Source organism: Copadichromis virginalis, linkage group LG20 (genome assembly GCF_057382275.1).
Source record: "Copadichromis virginalis isolate Kocher_CV1m ecotype Utaka linkage group LG20, C_Virginalis_male_GT1.1, whole genome shotgun sequence".
Classification (NCBI taxonomy): Eukaryota; Metazoa; Chordata; class Actinopteri; order Cichliformes; family Cichlidae; genus Copadichromis; species Copadichromis virginalis.
This window is the reverse complement of record NC_140637.1, coordinates 3,287,198-3,299,494: the sequence shown is the minus strand read 5'-3', so window position 1 is coordinate 3,299,494 and position 12,297 is coordinate 3,287,198. Positions and strand designations below refer to the sequence as shown.

The window sequence follows — 12,297 nt, the reverse complement described above, 5'->3', positions numbered from 1 at the left end:
AGTAATGATTTTAATGGGCCATATATGTTTGTAAATTGTCATGCATTTCATAGATTTGTGTGAAGCTAGAAAATTGTTCACTGATAATGTAGAACCAGTAATCATTCACCTTTTATTCAGCTGGATATACAATCTGCACTGCTGCTGAACAATCAAGCAATAAAAAGTCAAGCAATAAAAAGTCATTGCACAAAGATTTTGTCTTTCAAGTTCTGTTTGCATTTCCCATGACTCTATTCTCTGAAAACTTGTGCACATAAATAAAATTCAGACCACAAGCTGCTCACTTGCCGCATACTGTATAAATTAATGTAGTTTACTGAGAAAAAAAGCCCCCAAAATTAGCAAGCGGTAATCAACTAACACACACATGCACATTTAAGAATAAATAGTCTTCATCATTATTACAATGAAGATAATCCATAGAAGTACCTGAAATAAAAGGAACTTTTTGGCAATCACAGAAAGCAAGTCTGGCTTTTTAATTTTTTAATAAATTCACAAATCAGTCCCACGATGCAAACACTCCATTCTTCAGACTATTTGTATGTGATGCATCTACTTTTATTCTTGTCACTCTCCTGGCTGCAGTTCTGCATGGCTGCTCCGTCCTCAATGCCCCTGGCGTACAGACGTACCAGCTGACCGTGGATCCTGACAGAAGTGAACAAATCTAATTATATATCTTATGTTTCATAACGTATTGTGGGATCTTTACCCTACAATACAAAGGGCTATGAGGCAACTGTTGTAATTTAGCACTGTATAAATAAAATTGAATTGTAGAACAACATGTTGGGTGGTGCTCTTACCTGCAGAAGATCTCAGTGAAAGGCAGAATCTCTCCATCACAGTTCCACACGGACACAGCTGGAGTCTTTTTGCAGCACAGACCACACAGGATGGGAGCCACTGTTTTGTGCTCATTCATCGTCTCTCGCTCCACCACACTCTGTGCCAATTGCTGCTGAGATCCATTTCTGCTTACAGTGTCCACGTATTCTCGCTCTTCGCCACCTATTGCGCGATTCAGCTCTCCGATTCCTTCATGCACCTCTTCTTCTCTGCCATCTGGGAGAGAGAAACGGACGGCCTTCACTCGATGGACCTCCACAAACGGCAGGTCAAACTAGGAGAAGCAGGAACGATTGGGTCAAGCAGTTTCTAAAGTTTCTCAGTCCATTTGTTTTCAGCTGAATGTGATATACCTGGTCCTGTGTGCTTGTGTGTCTGTAGAGGAACTTGAGGAAGCTCAGTGGGTGAGTGTCCCATACTAGGATGAGATCCCCTGTTCCGTCTGCCAGATGAGCAGACGGAGAGAGACCTAATGGGCTCCTGGCACATGAGCTGGACATACAAGTGATCGATACACACCTGAACCTGCCCTCCACACTCACCCATTCACCTAAAGAGAGACGAAGAGATTGGAGAAGCTACAATTAGAACGATTTTAGCAGATGTTGATGATTTCTAAAAGAAAATAATATTTGGCCAATGTGCCCCAGGGGTTATAAGGCAATTTTTAATAGAGTAAGGAAATGGGGAAAAAAAACATTTGTGTGATTTTACTTATTTCAATATGTGTTGTGGACAACAACAGGAAGGCAAGAAAAACTCAAACCACCAGTCGTGACAACCAAGGTATAGAGAAGGGCACGTCTGAACAAACAAAAAGTTGTATCTTGAAGCAGATGGGCTGCAGCAGAAGACCACACTGGGTGCGACTGCTGTCAGCTAAAAACAGGAAATTGAGGCTATAATTTTCACAGGCTCACCGAAATTGGACCACAGAACACTGAAAAAAAATCTTTTGTGGTTCACTTTTGTTCCAGTTTTGATTGTTGGTAGAGTCAGAATTTGGCATAAACAACATAAAAACATGATTCATCCTGCCTTGCATCAACACTTAAGGGTGGTTGTGTCAGTCAGTGTCACAGGGTACCCATCTTTGGATGGCTTCTTCTCTCATCATCCCAAACTGGTTTCTTGAACATGACAGTGAGTTCACTGCACTTAAACAGCATCCACAGTCAAGCTCAAACCAACAGTCCACATTTGAGATGTGCACCAATCTGCAGCAGCTGTCTTGATGTTATCTTGTTATCATGTACCAGAATTTACGAGTATTTGTATCGTTACCTTCAGAGTCATTGCTGTACTGGCTGAAGTGGGAGCTGTACAGGGAGCCTGAATCAGAAGTGTGTGGGAATAGTCGCTCTGTACTTCTGGAGCACACATTGCACCTAAAAAGAACAAAGAGTTTCACTCTCCTTCAAGTCTGTGAACTAACAAGCTCCCTGACCTTAGCAACAGCATTCATAAGAGCATTATAATCCATTCGCTGACAGCCAGAGACACCTGCTCCAAACAAAAACTAAGGTACTAACAAGAGGCTTGGTCTCAACTTTCAACTAGATCAAGTTTCTCTTGCTATGTCTCTTCTACCCTCCTCAAGGAACGAGCAACCAACACCCGAGTCCCTGCTACAGGGGGTAGCAGTTACAGTATCTCAAAGTGAATTTGACCCATTTCACTAGTCCTTGAATAATAATGATGCTCCTCACAAGGGCACCTTCTCGCTTTCAAATTAAAAGATTAAAAATGATCTTCCTTTTTAAAACCCCCACCAGAGTAACAAAAAAAGTTAAAGGCTTTCATATTTTCTTCAAGGTCACGTTTTGGCCTGACTTGCAAGTGAAAGTTGCAGTTACATTAACAATGGGAGGAAGAGCACAGTCTCTTTTTATCTCTTTCTAGTAGGCGTTTTACCCTGAGAGGCAGCGCGTTTTATCCTTAGGGCTGGAGAGCAGTGGGTCTGCTGGTAGATACTGAACTATGCCCGCATAGCTTCTGTTGCTCAGGTACACAACTGTACCTATACAGAAGAAAAAAAAAATTAAGGTTGGGTAAAAATACAGAACACCAGATACTGTATATGTGCAAGATTTTAAAATAGAACAACAGTGGTTTTACTATAGCAAATGCTGAAAAGGGAAGCACAGATGCCACTAGAGACTTTCAATTTGGTCATCTTGATAACAGTTACAGTTTCAGGGTGAATTTTTAACTTTGAGATAAAAATAAATATAGAGAATCTGACAGAATGTTCTTCAGCAGACTGTCATTTGCTTTGTTTTAAAAGAATCATCGGTCTGGACCTGAATAGTCGTATCTGAGAGGTCCCATCCAGCGGTGTTTTTCACTCTCAGCTAGTACGTCTCCATAGAAGCCATAGCCCACCAGAGATACCGAGTAGCGTACCAGGGTGGAAGCATGGTGAACTGAACACACGTCTAATGGCTGAGAGTCTCCTGCAAGGCATTGAGGGCATCAAGGGGTGGGTATACAAACTTATTTATACAGTTCCAATTTTGAAAAAAATATATATGATCAGGGTTACACTCCCTTTACATTCATGAGAAAAAGTTTTCACAAGACTGTGCGATTCTATGAAAACATCGATACACTGTTAACTGCTTCCATAGGAATTTTGAGGGGAAGTAGCATCCAGGTACTGCTAATCAAATGCACTTGATTATTGATTATCATAAGTGTGAGCACCTCGATAAAAGCAGAAGATTTTGCAGTGTGCAGATCTGGAGCATTCAGGTGTTTGCTAACACAATGCCAAGGAGGAAGGGCACCAGCAATGACCTCAAAACCATCAATCTGGAAAAGTTTATAAGGGCATTTCTTAACATTACGGTGCTTTATTTTTCTTAAAAACCAAGCACAGCACCACAAACACCTAATACTGACTGTCACAGTCACGTAAGGTGGTGGAGGATTTGGGTTCGTTTTTTTAGAGTCAAATGTGAGGCCATCTGTTTGACAGCTAATGCTTGTCCCAAATGGGGTCATCCAACAGGACAATGACCCCAAGCACAAAATCTACGACAGAATAACTTAAAAAGAAAAGAATCGAGATGTTGCAATGACCCAGTAAAAGTCCAGATCAGACAGGGCCTTAAGAGACCTGTGCATGAACAAAAATATCCAAACCTCAATGAACTGAAGCAAAATTGTAAAGAAGAGTGGTAATACGAATATAATTATTTCAAGTTTTTGCTACCGAATATAGTTCTTTGAGACATGGGGTGTACTTAGTTTCCACGCAGCTGCAGAGAGTCTTGTGAAAACGTTCTTTTTCACATGACCGTATGCAATATTTCCTCACCAATAATGATGTGCAAAGCTGAAGAAACAGGATCAATAACCCCCACTGTGGCATAACACACACAGTCTGTGGAACCTAAAATAGATAACACATATCAGGAAGTGAGAGTGACACCTTTAAATCTGAAGCCATCAGTTTATAATTGCTTATGAACAACAACCTGCAGGGATGATGCCAATATGAAGTGGGCATGGCTGCAATGTGACAGCGGGATCAGTCTCACAAAGACCTGCCTCTTGTTGTGTCCGCCCAATCAAACCATGAAGTACTTCACTGAACATGCCATCGCCACCCACACAGACCACACTGCAATAAACAAACATAATCGTTTCTATTATGAAAGCACCTCACAGTGCTCTTTCACAACAGTATTTATACCGCTGCGCTGATAGCGCTTACCCATCAAAGCCTGTCAGATCTTTCTTCAAGAGGTGGTCTCTGGCCTGGTTAGCCCGTTCAGTCACTGAAAAAGTTTATATAATGATTACATGTAAACTGTAAGGCTGTGTGTCAGAGTTAAACTTTAAACATCAACTGTGCGATCAGTTTACCTATAACATGAGAGCTGATCCCAGCCAGCTCAAACAGAGGGGCAACAAGTGAATGGTAGATCTCTCTTCCTTTCTTTTTTCCTCCAAATGGGTTGATGAACACCAACAGTCTATGTGGACGCAAAGGACCTGAAAGATGCATGTTGAATATCACAGATGGGAGCTCAAAACGTCAGATATGCAACAGATTTTTTTTTTGTTAAAGTAAAATAATAGTCTATTTAGGAGAAATACAAGGTTAAATATCAGCTGTGTTTCTAGTCCAATTATCCACCCCTACTGTGAGTTTTGAGGGCAGTCCTTAGGTGATTTGTCCACTGGTCTCTGAGGACCCGACTGGGGCAGCTGAACTGGGTCCGGCCCAGGTTCCACAACAACCCATAAGTGCTTCTACTCCTGCTACGCTTGATGTAGAAAACTGAAGGCAGATGACAGATACAAGAAATGGAAACCATGATGTAAAACCATAGTATCAACTGTTGGAAGTGGTGGTGGTGGTGGTGATGATGATGATAGTAGGGGGGGCTACAGGCACACATTGCACAAAATTGTAAAGTAAGCTGTGAACTTGGGTGTATAGTTTTCGAACTACACCGTCATCTAAAACCCACCTGTGAAATCTTTGTCTGTGTCTTCAACTGACTTCTGGGGCAAGATCTCCACCCGACCGTTCTCCACTCCAACCACCTCTGCCACAGGTACTGAAACTTCAATCGCGCAAACGCACAATGTGAAAAAATTTATTAAACATGTTTCTTTGTGTCGCTGCAACTGAGTGAACTTTTTAACTCTACAAAAGGATTGTTTCTCATTTTTCACTTGTCATAGAAATTAATGCATGATACAGCTGGTTCCTTGCCAGGTCTCAGGCCCAAACAATACAATAATGCTAGCTGAAATTCCATGCTGCTTCAGTTTCATCATGGTGCCCCTATTCGTTTATGCTGCTGCTTTATTAAGATGCGGTGGCTCACGAGGACGCTTGAATAGAGCTGAGCTATTGTTTATGTGATACCTTTAAAAACATAAGATGGAGAAGGTTTATTGTGTCTGCTGACTGACTGGCACACCTAAAAGGATCAAATTCTACATAATTTACTATGGCAGTGTATCATAAATCACAATGTGTTAGTGGTTTTAACTGGACAGTATTAAAATATTTTTTCACCTATATTTGTGGATGAGACAGAAAAAACCCCCCACTTTTTTTAAAAAAAAAAAAAGCAAACTAGAATTTAAGCTCAGTGTTGGCTTATAATATTATGCCAGGAGGTGGGTGTGTTTGTGGCTGTGTTTTTAGTAAACTACCTTTGTAGGTCATGTGTCATGTTTGTGCTGCTCAACTCGTTCTTCACGTTTTCTGCATGCACTTAGATTCAATTGATGTGCCCCTTCTTGTGTTCAAACTTAACGCCTAGTATGTAATTGGTGTTTGTGGTGTAGGCCACTGTCTTTTTTTGTCAGTTCAGTTCAGTTTATGTCAGTACAGTGCAGACGAAGCAGACTTTCTCTTTTAAATGTGGTGTTGCAAAGTGGTCCATGTGTGCACATTTATATTTGGCTCTTTAAATGTTAAGTAAAACAGGAGAGAAGTGCATTGTGAAACTTTCTGAGTGTTTGTGTCGCGCTCTCATTTAAACACAGTCTCTATAAAGCCCCATTAAACATCTAGGATACAGATGTGAGGGAGATACACGAGCACTTACCTGTTTTCTTGTCACCATTCTTTTTATCCGCCTCAGTCCATTTCAAATGCCAACCTGTGAGGACGGCCCGATATCTTTTATTTCCGATCCACAAACTTGACTCCAACCTCAGGTCAGTCTCCATCTGGAAAAGCGCTCTCAGTCACAGAGTCAGTCTTTCCCGTATGCCAAAACGCGTTCCTGATCACACTTTATGCCCATGGTGTTTGCATGCCTGAGAAGTGCAGACACCGGCGATCTGAACTCAGTTTCTGAATACAGGCTCAGAGTATTATTCCTTTAAAATGCTGAAGTCACCGCCCGATACACGGGCGTTATTCTGCAAATACCCATTTCCTATCTGCACCCTGCTCTTCTGATACCTGCTCGATTTGCATGTTGCGCTGCTGATTGGATGCCAGGTGTTTACCTGGAGCAATGTGGCCAAGTAGGCTAATCTGACGCGAATGTGTGCTTTCTCGCTGTTTGATTGACCTAAAAGCATTGCTTCGTTGACAGAATGGGGAATTTAAATGCATTTAAATACGTCATCTAAATATTTTGAGTGTGGAAGCCTCTGTAAATCATCAAATATTAAGACTAATAATACATGTTGTAGACTAATATAGGGCGACAAGTAGAAGATAGATGGTATTTAAAATTACAGTCTACCGTAATTTATTTTTTAACAAGGATGAGACTTTTAAATAACAGAATGAGACACACTATAAATCTGACATATGCAGCAAGGAGGACAGCAAAGTAAAATAAATAACTATCTAACTAAACTATCGTTTACTGCAAAAAAGATTTTGCAGTAAACGATAGGATATAAAAGGCAGTTTATCCGAAGGTTGAGAGTAGGGGAGACCGGGGATAGTTGTAACGTGGGTCAGTTGTAACACTTCCAATTTCTCCAATCAGGGCTAAGTTTCAAATGATGCGACTCATCCTGTGCATGCCCAATTCAGCTCTGCTATCACATGTGAAAAATCAGCACATTTTGTCAAACACAGACAATTTAACACGAAAAAAAGTAATTTGTATGCCAAAAAGTAAGTTTTTCTACTTTATTTCAATTTCTAATAGCATTATCTGCTTTGCAGTTAAACTCATCAAACTTAAATTGTGTTATTTGTATGTCTATGGGGATATATTCTGTGTAGGTCTTTAGTGCTAATGTTTTAGCCGTTGGCTGTAATGTTAGCTAGTTCATGGCTATAGGAGTCTGGGTCAGTTGTAACAGCAACAGTCTGGGTTAGTTGTAACAATAATGCAGATGTTACAACTTACCACACTATTACTTTAACTTATATTAAACAAGTTGGGGCAACGACATCAGCAGAGAGAGGTTCACTGGTCACTTTTGTATATGCGGTTAATGCCATTGGCAACACAATTCCTCCACTGTTTGTGTTCCCACACATACATTATGCAGACCTCTGTGTCAGAGATGGACCAGTAGGAAGTACTGGTGGTGGAAATAAATCAGGATGGGTGCAAGAAACAGATTTCCTCATCTTTCTGAAGCACTTTGCAAACCACACCAAGGTAAGCCATGATAAAAAGTAATGGAATTGCGATGCTGGTGAACAACTACATTTTTTCAGCTTCATTGTTATGTTCAAAATTGGTGCAAGAGTTGTAGGTTATAATGCCCACTGAGCCAATGAGGCCAAACTCAAGGAAGACCAATCAAAATTAATGAAATATTCAGTTGCAGAAAATTCCATAATTTGTCTTTTTTGGGGGGTTGGAATATGTTCAAAAGCTAGATTTCTGCATTCTGTCACACACACACACAGCTACATAAATGGATGTAAGTGCATTCATGTGTTGAATAAACAAAGATTACATGTTAATATTTTGTTAGTACCCTTATTTCATTGTGTTACATTTCACCCCGGGATATGTTACAACTAACCCAGACTATGGGGTTAATTGTAACATTTCACTCTTTGTGTTTGAGGCCATACCATGCAATGGGTAATTGTGCTGCAGAGAAAATAGCTGCACTATTTAATAGCAGAGACATGTAAATACTTTGCATTACATTTTGAATCCACTACCTTAAACGAGCTCCAATTTACAGACAGAAATGTCAAAAATGTTACAACTATCCCCGGTCTCCCCTATTAATTGATTAGTGCTGAAGCAACATTTTTATATTTTAGCAGGCTTTTTTTGGTTTTGTTTTGTTTGTTTTTGTTTTGTGGGATTGCTCTTACATTTTTTTAAAATCTCTAATATAAACTTTTTCAACAACAGTTTGTTTAATCCAGTGTCTATTAAAAAATCCTCTTTTGTGTTTGGAAGTGTTTGAAAATGTGTTGCATTTGTATCATATTATTTAAAAATCTTCATCTAAACAGAGAATGTTGTCTAGTAAAATGTGTGCATCAGTTCCGTGTTAATTTACAAAAATGTATAACCTCAAATTACCTATAGTTGTCTGTCTATGTTAGCCACCGTCGGGCCACAGCAAGGGTTTATGGCCACTTTTTTTTCAAAATAAATCCGATTAATACAATAGGTACAACTTTTATTCTGAAATCCCGGCAGAGCGGACGTGTATGACGTTATTGTGGCACGCTCCTTCCTCTTGCTTTCCTTGCTAGCACGTCCATTTAGTTAGCTAGCGAAACAGGCTCTTTAACCCCGTAGGGGAACTGTTATGAATCATTTGACCAGTGTAGTATAATAGATTTTTTTGATTTTCATAATCTTGTTAGTAATTGATATTGGAAAATGAACATACGAAACGCACGGGTAAGTATAGAGAAATTCACTCGAGAGCCACGCTGTTTCTGCACAGAGCTAAGCTAACGTTACAGGCTGCAGTTTAGCTGAGCAGATATCGCCGGTCAGCTGTGTGACCCTTTTTATGTGTTTCTTTCAGCCGGAGGACCTAATGAACATGCAGCACTGTAACCTGCTGTGTCTTCCAGAAAATTATCAGATGAAATACTACTTCTATCACGGCTTGTCATGGCCACAGGTAACGAGCAGTGCTGATTCCAGTTTCCCTGTCTCTGCTAATGGCACTGCTCCTATCATACATACCATTACAATGTGTACGGTTATGTCTCTAATTGTTCTTCCGTTTAAATCGTTCCAGCTCTCATATATAGCAGAGGATGAAAATGGGAAAATTGTGGGATATGTGCTCGCAAAGATGTAAGTATTAGCGAGCATATTTGTATCCTGCTGTCACTTTTAAGAAAACGCATTGATTCTTATGACTTTTGCAAACTCTTTATAGGGAGGAGGACCCAGATGATGTACCTCATGGACACATAACATCCCTGGTGAGTCGGAGCACCTGCGACACCTCAGACAACTCCTTTGCCTCTTTTTCTTCATATTCTGTTGGGTGCTCCTTTAGGGGGTTCACCACAGCGGATCTGCCTCCAATCTCATCATGTCGCTAGCATTTCCTCTGTCATTCTTCATGGTTTTCATCACTTCTTACTGTCTGGCACCTCCATAATATATCCACTATTATTCTATTGCACATTTGCAAACTAGCTCACCTTTGCCTCTTTATCTCCAAACTGCTCATCCTGAGCTGTCTCTCTGATGTACTAATTTCTGATCGCATCCTTCTTGGTTACTCCAAGTTCAAATCTTAACATCTTTAGCTCTTAAACCACCAGCTTCACCTAAAACACTCTGTCTTCTAGGCAGTAAAGCGGTCCCACCGACGTCTGGGACTGGCTCAGAAGCTGATGGATCAAGCCAGTCGGGCCATGATAGAAAACTTCAATGCTAAATATGTCTCACTTCATGTTCGCAAGAGGTACTGCGGACTCTTGGCTTGTTGCAAACTAGGGTTTATCTCTTTGTGTACATAAATGATTGTATGAATTCCTATGTACAAAATGTGTTCTGACTCCAATTGTATCTGTAAGTGCTCCTGTTTTCAAGAAATGTTTTCTCCCCACTGCAGCAACCGAGCTGCCCTGCACCTGTACTCAAACACACTTAAATTCCAGTAAGTATTTCTGTTTCTCTAGCAACATTACTGTTAAGTTTTTTAAATGTAATTCATGTACTACTACAACTTTTATTTTATTTACATCAGCTGGGCTACAATAGTTTAATAATACTGGTAGTCGATATAATTTGACCTGTGTTTAGTATAATTAATCAGATAACTGTATCACAAATGTGATGGCTACTTATATTGGTAGATAATTATAAGATTGTTATTCCCAGGTACTACTGGGTTTTGTTTTGTTTTTTAAAGTCTCTAAAGGCTCAGTCTACTTTTTTCTTTCCCTCACCATGCTTTAAAAATAGTTTTAAGGGTCATTTTCTACATGATTGTTTCTTTGTGTATATAGATGAAAGAATGTTGGTTGGATTAGTGATAGTTTCAACTATAACTCTCATTTTTAAAATCCATTAAAATTCTGTTTGAAAATGTGCTGAACAGCTGAATGTTTTTGCACCAACTTTAACTGATCTACTATCTTGTCCCTTCACAGGATTAGTGAAGTAGAGCCCAAATACTACGCAGATGGGGAGGATGCCTACGCCATGAAAAGAGACCTGGCCCACATGGCTGATGAGGTACTTGATTTTTACATCTTTTTTAAAAAAAATATGAGCTACTTTAGTTTGATTGTCACTCACTCTGAATTGCCCCTTAATACGAGCATGTGACCAAAATCTGAATGCGTTACTTTTTTTTCTTTTCTTTTTTTTTGGGTCCCCTGGTCATCTCACAGCTGAGGAAACCCGGAGCACGCGTGCCGGGTCAAGAGGCACAATCTGGCCAAAGTCCGTCGGGGTCCGGTGACCATGAGAGAGAAAGCGAGAGAGACAGCGGAGGAGAGAGCAAAGAGCTGAGCGAAGTCAGCGAGGCAACAGAAAGCACAGATGTTAAAGATTCCTCTTCTGATTCACAGTGACACTGCAGCTTTAGACATTTTTAAAATCATCCCTTGCATCCAGTTTTTATCTATTTGCCATTTCCCCTGACCTTACACACTGATTATCTCGGCACCAAAAATGCTCCAACATTTACGTCACTTTTTTATTTTTGGTAATTCTGGTTATTTTTTTTTTCCTGCAGTGATGAGCAGAGACTTTGTTAATAGCATCAATCTACTCAGTTATCTAAATTAAATACAAATTAATTACTGGTCTGGTCATTTTTATTGGATTATTGTCATTGTAAAAGCTGTGTGAGGTTTAAGACCGCCTGTACTTTTCAATTGGTCTTTATTTGACAGAATAAATCTGTCAAATAATACTTCTTGTATTTCATTTTTGTCAAAAAAGGCATCAAATAATGAGCATCTCTGAACGAAAACCAGCAGAGTCGGATAAGTTATTCAACTGCCACCTTGGTATTGTGAGTGATGATCTGATTAAAAGTTAAAGACCCCAAAAAATAGGATAAAAACCTTGATGATGGAATAAACTGATAAAAAGAAAAATTCTTCCACGTTAATGATTTAACCCAACTCATTGTGTCTGCATTCTTCCTCCGTGGGCTACGTCCTTTTCTTTTTCCAAAAATGGTACTGTAGCTTCTAAGCTGAACTAATCCTCTGCAAAGAGTTTGTTTTTAATACATACGATTAAAGATGGAAAGGACATCATAGATATCTGTCCTCAGGTAACTGGTTGAACACATGACAAGGAGATAAACATGAATCACTTGTGAGCATGCCACCAGTTCACTATATGGTGTAGGTAGGTGTAAATACTAGAACAGCTGCCACAAGTCTTCAATCGGAAGGATTTTGATCTGTAAAAATGAGTGCTTGTAAGCACGGCCACTGTGGAAACATGTTCGATGCCATGTAGTAATGGAATGCTGAAGTTCATATTAAAGTGTCATCTACTCAGCCCATTTTTAAGCCTATTATTC

General features: G+C 39.9%; 2 protein-coding genes across 3 annotated transcripts; one reads left to right on the top strand and one right to left on the bottom strand.

Annotated features, from left to right (window-relative positions):
* Positions 1 to 92: 92 nt before the first annotated feature.
* LOC146684016 (ceramide kinase) lies at positions 93 to 6,798 on the bottom strand. The gene is made up of 13 exons (XM_085443369.1): positions 6,435 to 6,798; positions 5,340 to 5,435; positions 5,009 to 5,146; positions 4,729 to 4,857; positions 4,577 to 4,640; positions 4,338 to 4,483; positions 4,178 to 4,252; positions 3,159 to 3,311; positions 2,770 to 2,875; positions 2,140 to 2,243; positions 1,209 to 1,405; positions 813 to 1,129; positions 93 to 654 (listed from the first exon to the last, which is right to left on the bottom strand). The coding sequence occupies exons 1-13, from the start codon at positions 6,556 to 6,558 to the stop codon at positions 540 to 542; spliced, it is 1,764 nt and encodes a 587-aa protein (XP_085299495.1). The 5' UTR covers positions 6,559 to 6,798; the 3' UTR covers positions 93 to 539.
* Positions 6,799 to 8,993: 2,195 nt separating this feature from the next.
* Positions 8,994 to 12,275, top strand: naa10 (N-alpha-acetyltransferase 10, NatA catalytic subuni). 2 transcript variants are annotated; one of them, XM_085442795.1, is made up of 8 exons: positions 8,994 to 9,182; positions 9,313 to 9,411; positions 9,532 to 9,590; positions 9,676 to 9,721; positions 10,097 to 10,212; positions 10,363 to 10,407; positions 10,904 to 10,989; positions 11,127 to 12,275. In XM_085442795.1, the coding sequence occupies exons 1-8, from the start codon at positions 9,162 to 9,164 to the stop codon at positions 11,327 to 11,329; spliced, it is 675 nt and encodes a 224-aa protein (XP_085298921.1). In that variant the 5' UTR covers positions 8,994 to 9,161; the 3' UTR covers positions 11,330 to 12,275. The 2 variants fall into 2 exon arrangements, with proteins under 2 accessions (XP_085298921.1, XP_085298922.1); XM_085442796.1 differs by having other exon boundaries at positions 8,995 to 9,182; positions 10,904 to 10,988; positions 11,147 to 12,275.
* Positions 12,276 to 12,297: the final 22 nt, after the last annotated feature.